The 21,905-nt window shown below is 40.0% G+C and overlaps 1 protein-coding gene across 3 annotated transcripts in view; it reads left to right on the top strand.

Annotated features, from left to right (window-relative positions):
* Window positions 1–21,905, top strand: part of KSR2 (kinase suppressor of ras 2) — a 2,556,886-nt gene that overhangs the window by 1,775,424 nt on the left and 759,557 nt on the right. For all 3 annotated transcript variants that reach the window (XM_044068294.1, XM_044068293.1, XM_044068295.1), the window contains 2 exons: window positions 4,898–4,939; window positions 7,550–7,616. In XM_044068294.1, coding sequence (XP_043924229.1) covers window positions 4,898–4,939; window positions 7,550–7,616 — 109 coding nt within the window. The remainder of the gene's footprint in view (window positions 1–4,897; window positions 4,940–7,549; window positions 7,617–21,905) is intronic.

The following is a 21,905-nucleotide window of genomic DNA, read 5'->3' as shown; positions in this document are numbered from 1 at the left end:
AGTCTGGGTATTTCTAAAAATTTTGCAAAGTCCTCCTTGTCACCTTGTCAATGTATAAACTTTATAGGCGCCGTATTAAACACCACAGAAATGTCTGCAACATTACCACCTCAGAGAGTGACAGACATAAGGCGGAATGTTCAGCCCCTGTTTCAGCCTAACAAAGTTCAGGTCAAGCTAGTATTGAAAGTGTTGGGCCTCATGGCGGCAGCGATTCTTCTACTTCCATTAGCCCGCTTCCACATGAGGCTCCTTCAGTGGATGCTGTTTTCTCAGTGGTCCTTTCAACAGCTACCAATGACCCACAACATTTTGATAACCCCATCTTGCAAGAAACATCTCTCCTGGTGGATGGTTTCCCCTCAGCTTTTTCAGGGCAGACCCTTTGTTCTTCCCCCTCCAGTTGCCACTGTCACAACGGATGCCTCCCTGATCGGGTGGGGGGGGGCATTATCAGGGCCGGACGGTCCAGGGCACTTGGCAACAGTCAGAATGCCACCTGCACATAAATGTCCTGGAGATGAGGGCGGTGCTTTTGACGTTGCAAGCCCTTCAGAGCTCTCTTCCCACGGGGACTATAGCAATTCAAACGGATAATATGTCTGTGGTGTGGTACATAAACAAGCAGGGCGGAACAAGGTCCTATCCCCTCTGTCGAGAAGCACTCAGACTTTGGCAATGGGCGATTTCATCTCAACGGTTTCTGATAGCAACGCACATCCCCGGGAAGTCCAATGTCATAGCAGACAGATTGAGCAGAACTATCCTCATGCCTCACGAGTGGTTTCTAAACCAAGCGGTAGCAGTGGTAGCAGACGGAATTTTTTGGAAGTGGGGCCAGCTTTGCTGCAACCTTTTCGCAACTCCCCAAAACAGCAAGTGCCTTGACTTCTTCACACTTTTTCCTCTGCCAGGCTAACTCCTCAGAGACGCTCTTGTTCACGTTTGGCCCCGGGGTCTTCTTTATGCCTTTCCTCCTTTTCCGTTGATCCTGCAATTAATTCAGAAAGCAACCGCTTTGAGATCCAGAATGATCCTCATTGCCCCGTTTTGGCCTCGACAAGTTTGGTTCCCGTTCCTGCACAAATACCTACTGGAACAGCCTTGGCATCTGGAACCCCTTCCGGATCTGTTGACCCACCTCACGGGCAAGCTGCATCAGTCTCTACATTCCATCACCCTCACAGCTTGGTTGCTCCACTTCCAGCCATAGCCAGGCTTCCCCTTATTTCTCCTCTTGTTCGTGATATCATTCTGGCCTCCCATAAGTCCAATACTAGGAAGACTTATGCGAGTAAATGGAAGCGTTTTTCACACTGGGCACAAACTAGGTCCTTAGATCCTTTCCATACACCCATTCATGAGGTTCTGGACTTTCTGGCGGAGCTTTTTCATTCAGGGTCATCATCGGCCACTATCAGGGTACAATTAGCGGCCATTGCTAATTTTCATGTTGGACTCTCAGAAGCAAATATTATGTCCCACAAACTCTGTAAAGCCTTTCTCAAGGGCATCTTTTTGCTCGGACCTCAAGTCAAAGATCCACCCCCACAATGGGATTTGAACTTAGTTCTAACTTCACTAATTCTGCCCCCTTTTGAACCTGCAGCTTCTTGCTCCCTCAAACTTCTTTCTTGGAAAACGCTGTTTTTAGTAGCTATAACATCTGCCAGAAGGGTATCGGAACTTCAAGCCTTGTCTGTCCGTCCTCCTTATTTGGTTTTTCATAAAGACAGGGTAACTCTCAGAAAAAAACCCTTCCTTCCTACCAAAAGTTTTATTGGAAGCAAATCTAAACCACTCCATTGATTTACCTGTCTTTTTCCCAGACTATACCAACATGGCTGAACAAAAATTATATTCATTAGATGTTCATTGCCATTTACGGTATTACCTAGACAGGACAAAACAATTCAGAAAGTCAGACCAGCTCTTTCTCTCTTATGCTGCAGGCAAGAAAGGGCTTCCGGTATCAAAGGTTACTCTTTCCAGATGGCTGACATCTATTATTACCTTGGTCTATGAGTTGAGACACAGGCAACTTCCCTCTAGGCCTAAGGCTCATTCAACCAGGGCACTATCAACTTCAACGGCGTTTCAAGCAAGGTTACCACTAGATGCCATTTGTGCAGCAGCTACTTGGGCTCCCAAACATACCTTTATTGCCCATTACAAACTTGATTTAGCCTCCATAAATAGAGCTGATTTTGGTTCCACTGTACACAGGAGTCTGTTTCATTGAGCCACCCAGGACTAAGATGCTAGGGACGCTGTCCCATCCAGCAAGAATGAAGGCGAGAATGACAACTTAACATTATGAAGTTATGTCTTACCATAACGTTCCATGTTAGTTGTCTTCTTCTCGCCTTCTTTCTTGCGTCCCTCCCTCCTGCCCCCTAGCCTGGATAGACTCGAGGTTCTGAGTCCTTCCATTTCTGGAGATACAATATGTTGCGTTTTGTTCCTTGTATCCTTAGTGTTACTAGCAGGTAATCTATTCTCGTAAAAGAGAATTATAATATTATTATTATAATATTATTATTTATACTATGTCTTAGCTTCCAAATGAGATCTGGGGAGTTAGCGCATGGTATTGTGGGATATAGGGCTGCCTCGAGCCGGTATAAATAGCTCTCGAGCTATAGTATAGGCCGAGTCGGAGCCGAGGATCGGCTCCGAACCCATCCAGCAAGAAAGAAGGCGAGAAGAAGACAACTAACATGGAACGTTATGGTAAGACATAACTTCTTATTATGTTACGACATAAGTCTTCAATCTATGTATTAATTTATGTTTTCAATTTCATTGTTTCAATGAATATTCCAAGCTATGTAATGTTTAATATGTTTTGTTTCATAATGATTGTCATGTACTGGAGCTTTTCTCCTTGGGTTTCCACTGAAAATGGGTTCAGGCTCAGTTGGACTAACCCAGTTAATTTAAAATAAATATTATACAAATTAGATATCAGCCCATTTGGAGTTGCAGTTTCAAAAGAAAAATAAACAGTAACTAAGCTGCTCCTCACTAACACAACTCAGTCCGCACAGTCCCTGCAGGAAACATGTTGTCTTATAACAAAAAGGAAAGTGAAAAGCTACACACATCTGTCAGACCCAGTTTTCAGCTGATAGAAATATATACATCCACAGGTAGCCCCAACTAGTCCCTCACTCTATGTGCCTATGTTCATCCTTCACATGATTATTCAATGAAGAACTACCTTCTTAGTTTGTTGCTTTCAGGCAATCTCCTTTTATATGACATTAATTGACAGGTAACATGTTAATTACTCAATTAATATAAAGTGTTGCCTAGCTACCTATTCATGGGAATGTTCCCATACACTGCACCACACATTTTAGAGGCATATTACTCCTGTTCTATAGCCAATATAATACAGTATATTATGGACCATTAGTATTGATTATGATAACATTACTAATGCAAAATGTCACATATGAACAGATAAAATGCTGCTAACAACAAATGTGAAATCTGTGCAGGAGTTATATTTTTAAATGTTGTTACTGGGGTCAGTCGTAGTCCACACCATATACTTAATTCTAATGTCAGACTGAAACAGCCAGTAGAGCACTTCATTTGATTTGTGTAGAAAATCATGAGTTTGTCCTTATTGTTGGGATATATTAAGTTGGGGAATGAAGCCATCTATGTTTGGCACAGGAAAATTGCCTGCCTGCTATGAGAAAATGTGTGGATGTCATATTTAAGATTTTGTAATTTACTCTCAAGAATCAACTGTCTTGTAATATCTGTGGAGCACATTATTTTATCTTTGTGTGTGTGTATGTGTCTGTCTGTATTTCTAGAAACTGAGATTATATAATTCAGCAAATAGAAATGGCTATTAGACAGAATTGTGATATTGAAGAGAGTTATCTTTACCCTTACACTGTTTTTTTTTAAATACTGCATGTCCTTTCTCTTTCCGCTTTGAAGAATAAATTAGGCAAGATATTACCTTATATTTACTCCCTATGTTTGTGTTAACATTGTGACCGTTTTGTATTGATTGTTGTTCAGCGCTTAAAACTTCCCCATTTTGTCATCTTATTCCCATTCTGAGAATAATAGTGACTTCCCACTGATTGTGCAGTTATTGTATATAGCCTAATGCAGGTCCTACCATCTCCTTTTATATTAGAATACTTTTACAAATTGTTTTTTCTAAGTTTACATCTCCATACATGTCTTCATGCATTCCTTTTACTAGCCATCTGCTAGGTGTCTGTGCTCAACGCTAAAAGAGTATTTGAAACTTTTCAAAAGGCAATCCAGAGTTATCTTAGCAGGGTCCTCTGCTGATAAATTTAAGAAGAAGAGTGAGAGGATGGCAACATTTCCATTTGTGCTGCAATTAAAATAAAAGAGTGTAAAGATTTCAGCTTGAAATGTTCCTTAGCTCCAGACGGTAACTGCCAGTACTAGGAAAGGACAACAACAGCATTGTGATAACTTTATTTATATTTATTTAATGTTGTGTGTTGCCATTCCTTTGAGAGATGGATTACAGAATGAAACCTTAAGCAAAACACCATGATATATTTATTGCTTTAACATGCTTACTTTCACACTTATTTAAATCATTAGCTTGCCTTAATGTCATATATGACTGGGAGGATTTTTATCTCAAAAGGAAGAGATTTTTATCTCTAAGGGACATTGTGTCTGCATACAGATATTATGCTTTTAGCAATTACATTTGTTTAATTTACAAGCATAACCTTGTTTTAGTCAACTCTTTGTAGACATTAAGCATTAACACAGTGGCATGAGTATTAAGAAACAGCAATACAATTTAACTGAGATGTTTGTCTCTAGTAAAATAACTGTCTCATTTACTCATGATTGTACTTTTTTTTTCTCTTTTAAGCTTCCCAGTACTACAAATACAAGCAGCAGTTCATTTTCCCAGGTAACTAACCTTTAATTGGATACTATTTCATTCCATAATGCAGCATGTCAATGCACAGGTGGGGTTTGATTTCACTGACTTTCCCCTGCTTTCATGGACTCATGTTTGCTTTCATGGACTCATGTTTGCTTTCATGGACTCATGTTTGCTGAACTCCTGTGCATTACAGCCCTCTAATTATTGGCATTTGGGATTGCTTAACTTAATGAAATATTTTGCATGACTTTATCTGCAGCTCTTGAGCATGGATCTTTTGATAAATATTTGACTAGAAGTACATGAATAAATTCACATATGCTTCCAGCTGATTTCCCAAGGATGAAGGCTAGCTGCTTAATAAAGTGTCCATGCTGTTGCTTTGAGGCATGGACATTTCTAAGGCCTATGGTAAGATATTTGATGTAGAATTTATTATTATCTTTAATGTCCTGGCAGGCAGTGCCATTCAGTAAAGATTTATTTTTCCTTGAAATGAATCCTGGTTTTGCTTTGTGGAGAAACTTTGCACTACATAAACAGACTGGAACCCATTTTTGACAGAGATATGATACTACTGCATAACCCTTTAGTGTACACACCTGCCAGAAACATCTAGAATGTTGTAACATAAAAAAAGTGGTCATAGATATCAGATCTGTCATTTATAACTGTACTTTTCCTCCCATTTTTGTCCTCTGCATGGAATCACCAATACCATAGCATTTACAGTGTCTACCTGAGCACTTTATGACTTATGTTTAATGTATATGTTAGCTTCCTGTTGCTAACAAGTATCACCTGTTTTTTTTTCCCCACTTCCTAACACAGTTTTGTATTCGTATTTCAATAACAGCTGTTCCTTTCAGGTCACTTTTTCATCTTTTGTCACTTTCAGTCTTGTGTGGCAACCCTCTTTTCAGCTTTGCTGTTATGTATTATGATACTTCTTGGCACATTGTACATGCAAGATTTTTTTGCCTTATGATACTTTCAAAATCACTGCACAATGTCATCTGCATCCTAGTTTATTTTAGTCAAAAAATTAACTAAATACAAGACTGTTAACATCAAAGGAAAGACTGATGCCCATGTAATGGGCTATAGTGGTCAGAAGTGTTGAACTCTCAAGCCAATATTTCATATTCAGAAGCTTCTACCCTAAAAAAAATATTTTATTTTATTGATTTATTTTTATTAATTGGAGGGCTTGACTGATTTTTAGGGACCTTATTTAACCATGACTTGGGTACAAGGCCAAAAGTTACAATGTATTTCAGGTTGCATTTGTTGCAAGAATACTTTATTTATTTATCTATTTATTTATTTTGTTAACCGGGGTGGTATGGTGGTCTACTGACCCTTTTCAGATATGACCTGGGCCTTACAGACATTCACAACTTTATCTGAGAATTAATTAATATGTGATGGCTAAAATACAAAAGTTGACAGTATATAGAAAAATTATTATTAAATGATTGATTCATTCCCTAGGTACAACATAAAACTTGGATTAAGTTTGCATAACATAAAGGACTGCAGAAAGCAGATTTTGTGTAGAGGCTTAGTAACAGGAAGTGGTAATTTTATATGCATAGAATATAGTATATGCAAATGTGCCATGAGTTTGTAACCATAAGTGTAAAGGTTACAATTATTAACAATTATGGGTATTACTATAAGTTGCCTGGCTTTTTTTAGTAACGTGTCAAACATGGAGACTCGTACGCCTTACTGTGGTGTTGCAGTAACTTCTTTTCATAGCTTATTGAATGGTAATCGGCTCCAAGCAGCTGGTGCTGCATTTGAAAATGTTTTTTTTTTTCACCTATAGCCTTTGTGAAACAGGGCTTATTAGAAATATGGCATTGTGAAGATTAGGTCAAAGGGAATAACCTGGTTTTCTGTCAAGTACTTTTATAGCTGATGGACAGTAGAGACCGTTTAGTAGTTTGTAAGTGAAGCAGTGTCGATGTGGCCATTACTGTTTCCAGTCAGCTTTTTTTGTTTTCAGCGTATTGCAATGGAACTCTTTGGGGTCATGTAATGATATGTACCTTCAACTTTCTTTCACTGTAACACAGAGATTGTAGGTCTTCTCTGCAAACATTACTGCAAATAATGGCAAGTTGTGTTCAGGTTTGAGCATTATAATTTGTACTGCTAGTGCTGTCCCTGCATCTAGGGGAAGGAGACTGAAATACTTGTATTCTAATCTTAGCTGATTAAGTACTACAGTTGTGATATTATGCAGATGTTTGGAAAAGATAAGGTTTTGGCCAAAGGATGATCCCAGTCTTTGCTGCTGAATAGCTGGTAAAGCTGTTCCTGGTGGGGTTAATACTGGTTATAGTAGTGTAAGTTCAGATTGTCTGGTTCATTCCAGATGCCATAGAGGTTTATAGTTAATGACTTCATCTATTTCATTTAGTATCATTAGTTTTAGTTAATCATTTTAGTTAGTAATAAGATATTGGCAAAGTTACATTGGATATGAAACACCTTTGCATTCAATAGTGCAAATATTACATTGTGCTTAGCAGTACGTAATTAATGGTAATGGCTTAATTACAAGACTTGGGAAAACAAGCTGATGCTTTAACTTGTTTCTGTTTTTTTTTTTTTTACCTCAAGATGTCACTCCTGAGACACAGAATAGAGCACCACAAGTTATCCTTCATCCAGTTATCTCCGAACCAGTGTAAGTCATTTTATCTTCATAGTGTAAATAGTTTATTGTATATCATGTTCAATGCCTTACACAGGCTTCCTGTTTTTGTGGTACCTTCACATTCTGAAGTGATACTAATATGTTTCAGCACCAGCTTCTGTCTTTATATTTGAAGTTTTATTTGGAATACAGCACTACTTTTATTAATGATTAGTTTTACTCTCTAATTGTGTTTACATTTGTAAATGTTATATATACACCCCTTTTTTAGCTAGTCATTTCAGCTTTCATTTATTATTTTAACTGAATCCAGCTGCAGGGGTGACAGGCACTGTAGCAATGTTTTTTTTTTTTTTTTTGGGCATGGAAGTGGCCCTCTGACTAGCAGCCATGGCTGTCCACGAGAGTACATTCACAAGAATAATGAGGAATCATATCTGCAGGGGAAACACTGTAGTGCCCCTTTTTATTTTAATCTTTATTTAAAGGCTGAGAAGAGGACATCATTTAAATTCTGATCTCCATACAGTACTCTGCAAAGACAGTGCTTGGGGCTTGAACATCCTTCATTAATTGAGGTATATGATACAGTTAATCCAAACCAATTATTTTACCCTACTTGAAGTAATTATATGGAATATTGAGGTAAAAGTAAACTAACACGTCTTTGGAGTGGGTAGGTCAGTCATCTGGACTTCTTTTCACTGAAGTTTACCTATTATTATATTTCATACTGTTGCACACGTAGAAGGGGTAATAACCAGTGATGATGAGATACAGAATTTATTACACGTTCTTACATGCAAAAAAGTCTGATGCAATGTAGCTAACTAAAAGGAGATATACATGGCTGGGTTGGTTGAACCCAGTTCTACTGCCTGAAACCAAAAAAAAAAAAAAAAGCGTAATTGTCCATGCATTTTAAGGGGTAAATGTTGGCTTGCAGAGACCCTCCCCTTTAGAGAAAATAAACGTTCTTTTGTGCAGACTTTGGGCATTTGATTTTGAATCAGCCATTGTTTGAAAAAATGGCATTGGCTAATCATACCATAACAAACTTAAAGTAACTGAAAGTACAGTTGTGTAAAAGAATACCATAACAAACTTAAAGTAACTGAAAGTGCAGTTGTGTAAAAGAATACCATAACAAACTTAAAGTAACAAAGTACAGTTGTGTAAAAGAATACCATAACAAACTTAAAGTAACTGAAAGTACAGTTGTGTAAAAGAATACCATAACAAACTTAAAGTAACTGAAAGTGCAGTTGTGTAAAAGAATACCATAACAAACTTAAAGTAACTGAAAGTACAGTTGTGTAAAAAAATACCATAACAAACTTAAAGTAACTGAAAGTACATTTGTGTAAAAGAAAAGAAGCCGAATGAGAGCTGAAGGGCAGACAAGCAGAAATGGCTGACAAATCAAACTTCACAGGGGAATAGACCAGACTGGAGCAACTCACACAAATGAGAGGACCAAAGGGACCCCCACTGAAAATGAGTGCTGGTTATGAGCGTGGCTCCAGACAGAAAATCTTTTCCATTTGAACATATAAGATTTCCTGGTTGAGGGTTTCCTTATCCCCTGTAAAACCCTTAGCACATTCTCAGAAAAGAGGTGCCTGAAAGGGATTAAAACCTTATCACCCACAGTGTCAGTTGAAGAGTGGACAAGTGAGGATGGATGAGAGACCCCTTGTTCTGTGTGAGGAGGACCAACCAGTGAGGTAACTTGTGGTGATTTCCCCTGGCCAGATGCATTAAGAGGCGGAACCAGTACTGTCTTGGCCAAAAGGGAGTCACTAGCAGGATTTTTTGGGGAGTCTTCTGCAGTACTCTTGGAAATAGAAGAAGAAGAGGGAAAGTATAAGAAACACCCCCTTCCAAGGAAAATAAAGGGGGTCCATCTTCCACACCAGATAACATGGCAATCTGAAATAGAAGAGAAGGAGCTGCCTGTTCACAGAGGAGGTGAAAAGATCTACCTGAGGACCACCTCACCAATGGACAATGTCCAGAAACATGTCTCTGTGAGGATCCCCTTCAAAACATCTAAAACCCGTAACCTCTAATTTCATAACATTGAGACCAGAACATTTAAAACCCATAACATCTAAAACTCATAACATCAAATTTCATAACATCTAAAATGTATAATATTTAATAGTGTATCAGCATATATGTAAATGTTATAGTTTAATCTGTTAATCTTGTGGTATCACTATGAGATGTTGTAGTTTTTATTTCTATAGTTATTTATATAGTGTAGGAATTAATACTCTTTATATAGTGTGTATTTTGCCATTCTGTATGTGTTTTTTAGGTCAAACAGGTAAGTGATATAGACATTATGTGTAAATTCTTTATGGTGATTGTGATACAGTGAGGCTAGGAAATTAACCTTTTCCCACTGTAGTGCAATCTCAGAGTTGCTATATTTAATTTACGGGGGTGTGGAACCCCCCACATGGGGGTGCAGGGGGGCTTGCACCCCTGCAGAAACATAGTAAAAAGTGTGTTTGGTAGTTTGGTGGTATCATATGTGGAGGGGGTGTTATTTTTATGTGATTTGTAGTGTTTGATGTTTTGATGCAAATTTGCGATGTTATGAAATTCGATGTTATGGGTTTTAGATGTTCTGGTCTTGAAGTTATGAAATTAGATGTTATGGGTTTTAGATGTTTTGAAGTAGACCACTCTGTGAAGCATCCATTTGTGAGCCTGTGTTCTGGACCTGCTCAGAGATTCTGCCACTAGGTTGTGTTCTGAAGGAATGTATACTACCTGAACAGGTAAGTGATAACTGAGAGCCACCTCCCAAGCCTGAAGAGCCATCCTGAAGACCAGGTAAGATTTTGTGCCTCCCTGCTTGTTGACATACCCCGTCATTGTAGTGTTGTCTGTGTACACCTTCAATGGGCCTGGAGAGAACATGGGGTGAAAAACTTGAAGGCCAGAAACAAAGCTCTCATCTATTTGATGTTGATATGGTCTAACTATTAATGGGGGGACAGAGATCCTGAACGTTCATGTGAAAAAAAAATAAAGCTCCCTGTCATGCTGCCAGCCCAGCTATCTGGAATTTTGTAAATAATTATATGTCATTTGCGAATATTGATATGATTTATACAGAACTGTAAGTTATGTACTGATCTTCAAGAAGGTAACCCCAGCATACCGTGCTGGAACATAGAAGATTAACTTGCAAAACTTCAAGAAAATAAGTTGAAATTAAATTATTTTATGGTTGTGTTTGAAATGTTTGTTTCAATGCAGCAAGGAGACAGGATGACAAGAACTAGGGTGCTTTCTGCATTGTTTTGTAAGTGTTTTATTGTTTTATGACTTCCAAGATCTGAGAGATATGTATTTCTCATACAGAGATGTTAAATTCTGTTAAGTTTCTCTTTAGCCTGGGAACTGAAGTCAGGTGACAGAGTGATGTCATCCAAGGTGGCCCAGCATAATATTTGATATTAATTTGGGAACTCTTTCCAAGAGAGACTCTGTATTTTGTCTTGGACCTAGCAAGAACATCCACTCATCATCATCATCATCTGCACTTGCCTGTCTGTAAGTAAGATTTAGGGCATAGCATCTCTTTTAGATATAGATAAGAATATAATAAAGATTACTTTAGATGTTTACTGTATTTATCTGAGACTGTCCTTCAATGTTGTTTTAAAATATTTCATATGATTTTGAACTCTGAAGTAACTGTGTTTGTTTATTTGAGTATTGTTTTATTCTTTTATTATTTGTTCTTAAATATATTTAAACCTATCTTTGTGGCTGATATTTGTGAGACATATTTTAATAGTTTGGTGCTTGGTCAGAACTACCATTTGGATTATTAGTAACATTACACAGTAGTATTGGACACCCTTTGTTAAGGGCCTAGAGTAGCTAATAAGAGTGGTTGGTGGCAGTGATAACTACCTTATTGTCTAGGCAGATGACCTATAAACCTGTGCCAGCCTTTCCCAGGTGTGTGTGTGTGTGTGTGTGTGTGTTTGTATGTAAATGAAATCTCAAAGTGTGTGTGTGTGTGTGTGTGTGTGTGTGTGTGTGTGTGTGTGTGTGTGTGTGTGTGTGTGTGTGTGTTGGCTACTTGGGCAGAGACACGAAGCACTGGTTGGACAGAGAGGGTGCTGGAGGTTTTGGCTTGACTACTCAACTGAGATCTCAACCCTATAGCTTTGCCAGTGGGAAGTCTTATTGGGGATATGGAGAAAGAGGGAGAAACCAGCCCTAGACTGACTGTGGTCTCTTTGTGCTCTTAAGGGAAATTGCACTTTACTGTGTGTGTACTTGTCATCCTCCCAATGTACAGGTCACCTAGATGTTGGCAGTGGTGAGAATTGAGGCTCCTTGATTACTGGGCCAGTGCAGAGGTGTCACACCCCCTACCACCATGTCTGCAGCATCGGTGAGCAGTTTTTGAGAAGGGACTGGAGGCTGAAAGGGTAAGTTTGGGTTGGGAGCAAAGTTTTGATTTCCCAACTCAAATTCCTTCTTTAGACAAGGAGGGATAGGTGCACTGAAATCCAGGGGGTGACAATGCTGCAGCCACAATGACTTGAGGTACCACTGAAGCTTCTGCATATGCAGTCTGGCAAGAGGAAGTATTGGAATAGAAGAGGCCATGAACCCTAGAGCCCAAATGACAGTTGGAGGAAGAAGAGACTGAAAGAAGGCCGTCAATGACAAAACATTTGGAGGTGGAAGAGAGGCCAACACTGGCACTGTCTGAATCCTGCATCGCAGATACACATGCTCTTGATAGAGATTCAGGACAGACTTTGGAAGTTGATAGTGAAGCCCAGACTTTGAAGAAGAAAGATGGTGAACTCCAGATCTTGTAACAGGCGACTGGGAGAAGGTGCTTGAAGCAACAAGTCATCTAGATAAGGAAAAATCTGAATGCCTTGGAGACTGCAGAAAAGAATCACAGGAGCTAGGCATTTTGTGAATACTCTTGGAGCAGTAGGGAGGGCAAAAAGCAAAGCAGAGAACTGAAAATGAAAGGAAGACACAGAGAAACATAAGAATTTCCTCAAAAGAAAGTTAACACAGATATGAAGGTAAGCATCCTTCAGATCCAAAGACACCAAAAAAGCCTCCGGTAGTAAAAGAAGAAACAGGGTTTGAAGAGTAAACATCCAAAAAAAGGCAACTTGAGAAAGGAGTTTAGCAGCTAGAGATCCGGAATTGGTCTCCAAGTGCCCTCCTTTTGAGGAACCAGGAACATCCTGGAATAAAACCCCTTTCCCACTAGGGAAGGGGGGACAGGTTGAATGGTTCTTTGGTTCACTGGGGACTCTAGAACCTCCAGGAAATGAGAAAGCTTCTCTAGAGGAGGTTGGGGAATCCCAGAAAAAGGAGGGCAAGGCTTCCATTCCATGAAGCAAATATGACAGATTCTAGAAAGAACCTAAGAGTCTAAAATGATGGGAGGCCAATTTGAGAGCCAATGGGACAAAGGAACCTGTCTAAAAGAAGAGGGGGGGGGGGGGCAAGTTGTCAAAGAGAAGCAGGCTTATCAGATAAATGAGGCTTCTGGGCCATAGAATTCTGAAAGGCCTTAGAAGAGTAGACCTACCTACCACCCTTCCTGCCATTGGAGGCCTGGCGGGGTTGCCTGTGATCAAAAGCATAGCGAGAAGAATTCTTCTTGAACTTAGGGACAGAAGAGATGAAAATATGTTTAAGGTCCTGCAAGGCTTTGCCTTTCTCTTGAAGAAACTTAAGCAGTTCAGCAGCAGCAATCCCAAAAAGATGTTTATTATCCAACGGGTTATCCAACAACTTGGCCTTAATATCCTCAGGCAGATACTGGAGACGATGCTAAGAATAACATCTCATGACACACCCAAACGCTGCAGCCCTAGAAGAAGCATCAGCAGCATCATGGCTCCACGTGATAGAGTGGCGAGCAACTTGAGAAGCAGAACATAAAAAATATAAGGCAGAAGATTTGCCTTCAGAATCAAGGAGGTCAGAAATAACCTGACAAGTCTGAGCAATCAAGGTCAGTGCACACCTGGCCACGTGGGTCTGGCAATTAACAGTCCTAAAGACCAAAGTAGAAACAGTGTACACTTTCTTATTAATCCTCTCCATTACCCTACTATCCTTATCAGAAGGCAAAAGTTTGGAAAAGGGCAAGTGCTTAGAAGGTTTGTCAGAAGAGACTGACACCACAACAGGATTAGCAGAAGGACATTTAAATAAAAAAAAAATAGTCTTCAGGGACCTCATAGAACCAATCAGGTTTCTTAGGAGCAAGAGACTTGGAATCAGCAAGGAAAGTGTCTAACATGCCAGCCAACACAGGAGGAACTGCAGATTGTTTAGGAGTATTCACCTGAAGCAACATAATATCTTCTCTGAATATGAGACACTTGAGAAGAATCACTCTTAAAGTATTCCATCATCCTAGCAGTTGTGTCCCCAAAGGACAATTCCTCAAAATTACACTTAGGGCTAACAGACTTCTCCTCATCAGAACCATAAGGCAAAGGTGAAGGCATCTGTGAAGAATAAGACAAAAACCCCTCATCAGACACTGAATCCTCATCCCAGGAATCCAGTACCCTAGGCCATTTAGAATGGGTAGAGGTCCAAAGAGGAGCAGGCAACAAAACCCCTTGAGGATGCTTCAGGTTAATAAAGGGTAAAAATAAGCCCTGAGTAAACTCTTTGCATTCCATTTGAGGATCCTTAGGACAGACTGAAACATGATTAATTTTTTGTGTTGTCTTGGAAGGGACATCAACCCTAACAAATACTGAATGTTCTGACCCTTGGCAAGATTTGATAAGAGAACACAAACCCCTTCCCTGACCAATATTTGTGGAATTCCTCTAGGACCTCTGAGATAATCTACAGCAATTTCTCCTTGATGTCTGCAGCAGATGCCTGCAAAGACTCCAAAGATATGCAAAAAGATGGATCCATCCTCCAACAGAGTCGCAGTAGAATAATCCATTGTAGATGCTGAATGGCCTACAGAGCTATTACCACTTCTAGAAGGACATCTGGTGGAGGCTGGAAAGTGAAAGAATCTGGCTAAGACTTCTTGGCCTACTTCTTACCTAGCGGGAGTATTTCAGGGTTAAAGTATTCTGCCAAGTTACCATGGGCTAACTGTTTAAGCCATTGGTTTTCAAGATAAATGGCCAGGGAAGACAAACAGCTTCTGAGTGTCTCAGGCAAAAGCACCCTACAGATACTACATGAGGTATGGTCGTGGGAAACACCCAAACAAAGGAGACACTGTTCATGATGATTCTTATAGGGAATCTGCATCTTGCACTGGCATTTTCTCTTCTTGGATGACATGAACTCTAGGTAAGAAAAATTAAATACAAGACCAAAGGAAAAAAAACCCAAAACAAAACAATGGGGCACTTGTCTGATGCGCAGGTATTCAGCACAGCAATAAGGTGTTCAGACCAATGAGCAATAGTGGTGTTCAGACTGATGGCAAAGAAGTTCTGGGAACTGCGTCCCTATATCACTTTTATGCCCTATGTTCTGTAAAGGGAGTGCATGTGTGATGTACAACACATGCAAGTTCATTAGGCTTTGGTATACTGGCCGAATGTCGGACTGTTTTGGGTGGGAGATCCTTAACTTTAAGAATACTGCAACAGTGATATAAAAGGACATCTATGGCTTCTTTGAAAATATGGGGCAGGGTTTAACAGGCTTACCATGATACAGAAGCTTTAACTTGTAAGGTTTCCTCATCATAGTAAGTCTTTCTGATCTGGAGACCATTTCCCCACTATGGTTTGACCCAGCAGTGGCTGAAACACAGAGAGCAATCTCACTGGGTAAGCTGAATGCTAATACTGCAGTCTAGGGGAGTGGTTCATGCTAATTTATCATGTGCTGGCCCTCAGAAATGGCTTCAGCTCTTGATAAAACTGGTAAAGTAATTCAGAGAATCACTATGCCAAGTTAATCTTTTTCTGTGGGAGGAAAAAGTGGAAGTTGTCTTTTGATGGGGTTTCACCCACTCTTTCCTGTGGCAACAGTATTTGTGGTTTGTGCCATGACTACATAGTGTATGTGTGTGTGTATGTGTGTGTGTGTGTGTGTGTGTGTGTGTGTGTGTGTATATATATATATATATATATATATATATGCATGTGGGTGTTGTTGGGTGCCTGTGTAACTGAGATGCATCATTAGGTCTGACAGCACAATGTTCGATTCAGAGACATGGTAATGCGCTGCTGCTCTGTGAGACTTTACCTTGTCTCTGAATTACAGATTGTCTCCATCTTGCTAATCAGTCAACAAACAGTGGTGAATTAGTACATGTAGGATTTAGTTGAATCCAATGGAGAGTACAAATTTAACTTACCTCAAAGCTCTATATCTATGTGAACCCAAGTGGTCTTAAAATATTACAGTCAACATGCTACATAATTTAAAATGCTGATCTGTTTCTGCAACACATATATGTTAGTAGTTGAAATAATATTTTATTGGTCTAGTACCTGAAAACTTGAGGCTTGTATATACCCTTTGAATGGTACCTGTGCTTATAAATTAGTTTTTCTCAAACTAAAACTACAAAAATCCCATACCAGGAGTGCCAGCATGCCCAGATAAGGGATAAGTGCTCTGTAAATGTGTAAAAGACCTGGCTGTCTTGTTTTCTATGTATCAGGTCTGAGGCATGCTTTGTGGAATAGGTTTAAAGTGAACAGTTTTTGTGGATGCACAAAGCACTTTTTCCCATTTTTATAATTCCTAGCATCTAGATTATTGCAATTGCACTGTTATATTATATATTTTTGACTTACAACAGTTTTGTCAATACATCTTCTTCGATGTTTTGCATTTTTTGAAGCTTTCCCCCTGGGTCTCTTCTGAAGAGTCCTTTTGAGCTCAATTAGCCTAGCATGCTTAAATAAATGGAAATTAAAATAAATTATATTTGGCTATTTTGTACGTTTGCACAATGACAGACTTCAGTAAAATGCCAGTGTAAGTATTTTTGCAGACGGCATGTCCTGTCTTGCCCAGAAATTCCCAATTAAAATCAAGATTTTTAGCAAGAACTAGTGTGAGTGACCTGAGTATGATTTTCATCTACAAGGATTTGCTGTGCGTTTTAAGGGGAAATCTTAGCATTTGTAAACCAACTGATGAATCATGTTGTAGAGGTAGTATAAACAAGCTGTAGGTTCAGATTAAAAATTAATTTTTGAGGAAGAAGAAGGGAAAGTTCAGGCACCTTCAACAATTGGCTAAGCTTCTGGTGCCATTCTAAAGGGATCCAGTATCTGTCTGCCTGGGATGACATGGTCGACAGACCACGATGCTTTGCCAGAGATGGCCTGCACCTGTCACCCCTGGGATTCCGGATACTGGCTAAGGTTCTTGCTGCCCCTATAGTGACTTTTTTAGGCAAGGTTCAAATGACAAATTCACCACCATAACAGGAACAGGCAAGCAAAAACTGAGGGTGATGCTACTCAACACTAGAAGTCTAAATCTCAAAATGCACTCATTCGAGGCACTCCTTAAAATGGAGAACATCGATATCTGTGCAGTGACTGAGACCTGGTTCAAGGCTCCAGAGAGCACCCCTGCACTACCAAGCTATAACTCATACCATGCTTTTCGGCCATGTAACCTGGACCGAACACCAAAGGCAGAGGTGTGCCCAAATTCATTAAGGACATCCACACCTCCAGGCTAGTTGCTCAGCGTAATGCAGCCGAGGTTATCCAAGTGCAACTAACTCTGGGCAAAACTGCAATCCAAATTGTGTCTTGCTACAGATCACCCACCATGCCCCAGGGTTCCCACTCTTCTTTTCTTGATGTACTGGAAAATATTAGGGTTCAACCAAACACTCTAATAATGGGCGATTTCAACTACCCCACCATTAACTGGGAAAACTACTCATGTACCAACTCCTTCTCTCAACGCTTTCTGGAATTCATAAACTCCAATGCCCTGGATCAACTTATCTACACCCCCACCAGGGACAACAATAGCCTAGATCTAGTCATTACCAACATGAGTGACCGGTGTTCCACACCTGGTGTCAATGCCTCATTGGTCCGATCCGACCATAAGCTAATTACCCTAGATATCCACATCCTGCCCCCACCCCCCATTAAGGAAACCATGGTAAAAAATTTCTCCAAAGCCAACTTCATGCTTCGTAAGACAGAAGTGGTGAACTTAATGACACCCATGTGGATGGACAATACAGTTACAACTACTGAATCCTACACAGTTGCACTTTATAAGCACTTACATACAAACAGAACCAAGACATTATCCTCCAAAAAAGGAAGCCAATCTGGTGGTCCCCTGCCATAAACAAACTGTACAACAGAAGGAAGAAACTGTTGCATAAGAGAGTAAAATCCCATGAGTGGAGGAGCTCCCTGGTCAGCCTCAGTAAGAAGCTGCGATCCCTGATAAAATCCTCCAAAGCTAGTTATGAAAACAAAATCACCACTGATTCTAAAGACAGCCACAAAGCATTCTATAGCTATGTCAAGAATCTCAATGGCAACACTCAGATCTGCTCTGAGTTACAGCATGATGGCACTAAATGTACAGACCCAACTGATATTGCCAACATCCTGGCAGATAGGTTCAGTGCTAACTTTACCCCACTCTCACCCCCTAAAGTGCCCATCTCTATACCGGAAGAATGCAAAGTTCCTGTAATCATGGCTGCACAGGTAAAAACCACACTCTCCAAAGCCAAGAACACAGCATCCATGGGACTAGACAACATCCCAGGCTACGTTCTACATGAACTACAGAACAAACTGGCACCCCACCTAAGTACCATGTTCAATCATAGCCTCACCTCAGGCTTTGTGCCTGCTGAATGGCGCACAGCGACGGTTATCCCACTCCACAAGGGGGGAGCCACCATGGATCCCAGGAACTACCACCCTATTAGCCTGACGAGCCTGGTCTGCAAGGCCATGGAATGTATCATCATGGAACTTATAAACAAAGACATTGGTAATCTCCAAACTCTGGACCCCACCCAGTTCGGGTTTGTAAAAGGCAGATCATGTCTCCTAAACCTGATAGACTTCTTTGAAGCAGTCACCAAAGCTGTAGACAAGGGTAAGGTAGTTCACACAGCCTATCTAGATCTTGCCAAGGCTTTTGACACCATCCCCCACTCTGGAATTATAGATAAACTCACTAAACTAGGTATAAATCCCTGTGTCACAAGATGGGTTGCCAACTGGCTCACTGACAGAACCCACACTGTGAAAGTAGCAGACTCCAAATCCGACTTCAGACCAGTGACAAGTGGAGTACCACAGGGTTCAGTCCTGGGTCCTCTCCTGTTTGGTATCTACTTCTCTGAAGTATAGACTAACACATAAGGTCTTTGGTTAACGAAGTTCACAGATGACTGCAAACTAGGAGCCATAATCGAAACTCCTAATGATGTGGACATCCTACAAAAGGGCCTCACTGAGACAGATGTCTGGTGTCAAAGCCATGGCCTCAAGCTCAATGCCAAAAAGTGCATTGTCATCCCCTTTGGTAAAAACTCTGTACCCATGAACTACAACATAGGCGGTAATATACTTAACACTGAAAGTGTGATAAGAGACTTTGGGACACAGGTGGACAGTAGTCTCCCCTTTGATAATTACATTGCCACAGTTGTCAGGAAATCCTTCTACTTGGCACACCTCATCTCAAAAGGTTTCTCATCCAGAAAAAAAGAGGTCATTGTTCCCCTCTACTCATCACTCATTAGACCCATTATAGAGTACGACGCCCCTTTTGGTATGTACCTCACAAGACATCTACAACAACTGGAAAGGCTGCAGAAATACCTCACAAAGAGGATTACCGGCCTCAAACAGATGCCCTACGCAGACCGTCTCAAAAAACTCCAGCTTTACTCCGTCTGTCGCCTACTCAGGGGTGATCTCTGCCTAACATACAAGGCTATGTCAAACCCAAGGCTGTTGGACATGCTCCACTTAAAGAAATCCCAATCCCTCTGAGCTACACGCTCTAGGGACCTACACCTTGTCACCACAATAAACAGAACATGCCGGAGGGATAAATTCCTGTCCCAGGAATAAACTACCTATCTATATAAAACAAAGCTCCTCATTAGCACTCTTCAAGAAAAATCTTGATGATTGGATGGCAAATAGGAAATTCACCCCGGGGATCACCTCTGTGGCTCTGTTCGACAGTGGCACAGGAAAATAATTTTCTTGGGTGGCAAAAGCAACGGTACCTTTTTGGCTGGGCTTGTATAGGCCCCAGGGGCCGATAGCCTAGTACCTACCTATGAACCTTTTTAATTTAAAACTACGACGTGCCTGTTGGAGATTGTTAGTTTTGCTGCATGCATGTTGTTGGGGACATCTAAAGTACATACTTCACTTTTTGGAAGAATGAGAAAGAGAAGTAGAAGAAGAAACTGTAAGAGAAAAATATGGAAAGAAAAAGAAGAAGAAGAGAATACATTTCTACTATAGACTGGATGGAGCATGTTGTTAGAAAGACATACAGACATAAGCAGAGGATGTGCAGGGCTGGAGAGAAATGCATAGACAGCATGATGCTAACTATTGCAATCCTTAATTAAAGAAGATAAAGGAAATGAAGACCCCCAGCAGCCATGCCATTATCAGTATGAAGAGGTATAAGTAACAAACTTTATCTGTTGCAGTATGTTATGTTTGGAAGTTGAATAAAAAAGCAGATAGAAAGATATGGAGAAACACAAAGAAAATGTATCCAGGTGTGTTTAGAAATGTTATTCACATTTCCAGACTTGAATTATGGGAAAATAATTCCATCATAAACAGTTCATAGACAATACACCCCCCACACATATTTATTGTCAGTGATAAATGACTAAAGTAGTACAGCCAAGGCAGCATCTGATGTGATTTGATTATTTTAGGAGGGGGTTAGATATAGAATCGAAATGATAAAGAATAATTCTAGAAACGTACTTGTTATCTTAAAAACATGTATGTTTTTGCATCATACAAAATTGGCCACAGTCCCCTTGATTAAAATACAGTACAACCCACCATCGCAGTGATGATGATAAAAATAATATGATATGATGATGATGAAACTAGAGATCCAGAAGTAGCCTTCCACATGTTGCAGTTTGTTTAGTTGTAGGGCTGCATAAGAATCCAAAACATTAGAAGAATTAAAAGGGTTCTGTGTGTGGTCATTTTTGATCAGAGGAGTTTCTAAATTTAATATCATATTCCAGATCACCATATGGGGGAGTATGGGAAACTTTTGAAATTATTGAATGAACAGGCTAAAGGCAGACAAGAGGTCCTGTCACCACACATTGAATTGGTGATGTCATAAACAAGATCTCAAATGCTGTAGTGTGTGATTGTTTGAGTAGCAGGTTTAATATGTCACTGATTCGGCATGCTTCACTTTATTTCTGTTGTGGTGAAGTGAAATGAAATGGGTTCAGCTCTTACACTGGAGGTCATGCTGTAGTCATCTGATAGTGACATTGAGAGTGACAGCCGAAAGTGTAGCAGAATGTGGTGATAAGCATAAGGATGTTAATCTCAGGTGGTGGATTGCACAGGCTGTTGAAGTAGTGACCTGATGTTCGCCTGTACATAATTTGGCTTGCAAACTGATATAGCAGGTAATTTGTATTATAATCTGCAATAACAGGTGACTCCCGAGGATGGGAAAGCGTCTTGTAGCAGTTAACAGTTACATGCGTGTCCCCTGCAATGAGTTTACCTATGTTTAGTCCTCTGCCATTTACTGTTAATGACAATAGTATTCGGTACATTTATTTTTTGGTTACTCTACTTCATGTATATGTTGCACTGAATGTGAAAATCTTACTGAAATGGTTTTCTTTGTGGTACAATTTTTGAATGTCTTTTACAAATTGAACTTGCATAGTTTTGCCTGTAGTTTACATTGTGTGATGGCTCATAAAGGTCATGTTAAGAATGGCTAGAGAGAATGGGGCACAGTTCATGCTTGTTAATCAAAGGTGACCTCCCCAAGAAAAATTAGTCACTGGTACATTGAAAAAAGAAAGGAAAGGCTTCTTCAGCAAATAATGTAGTAATATCACAGATAGTATATAACTAAAAGGTATACATGGATAGGGTGAATTGTGGTTGTGGGTGTGTATGGTGAGAATGATATAAAAGGGGAGCAGGATGGAAGAGTGATGGCAGAAACAGACCTGATATTACTTGATTATTTGTATACCAAGAGATGAACTTGGATTTGGCATTCTTCCCATGTCTACTTAGATTTTCACCA

The sequence above is a fragment of the Protopterus annectens genome, chromosome 4.part0, assembly GCF_019279795.1.
Source record: "Protopterus annectens isolate FY-2018-M chromosome 4.part0, PAN1.0, whole genome shotgun sequence".
Lineage (NCBI taxonomy): Eukaryota > Metazoa > Chordata > Ceratodontiformes > Protopteridae > Protopterus > Protopterus annectens.
The sequence above is the reverse complement of the archived record's forward strand: the minus strand, read 5'-3'. Positions and strand labels throughout refer to the sequence as shown.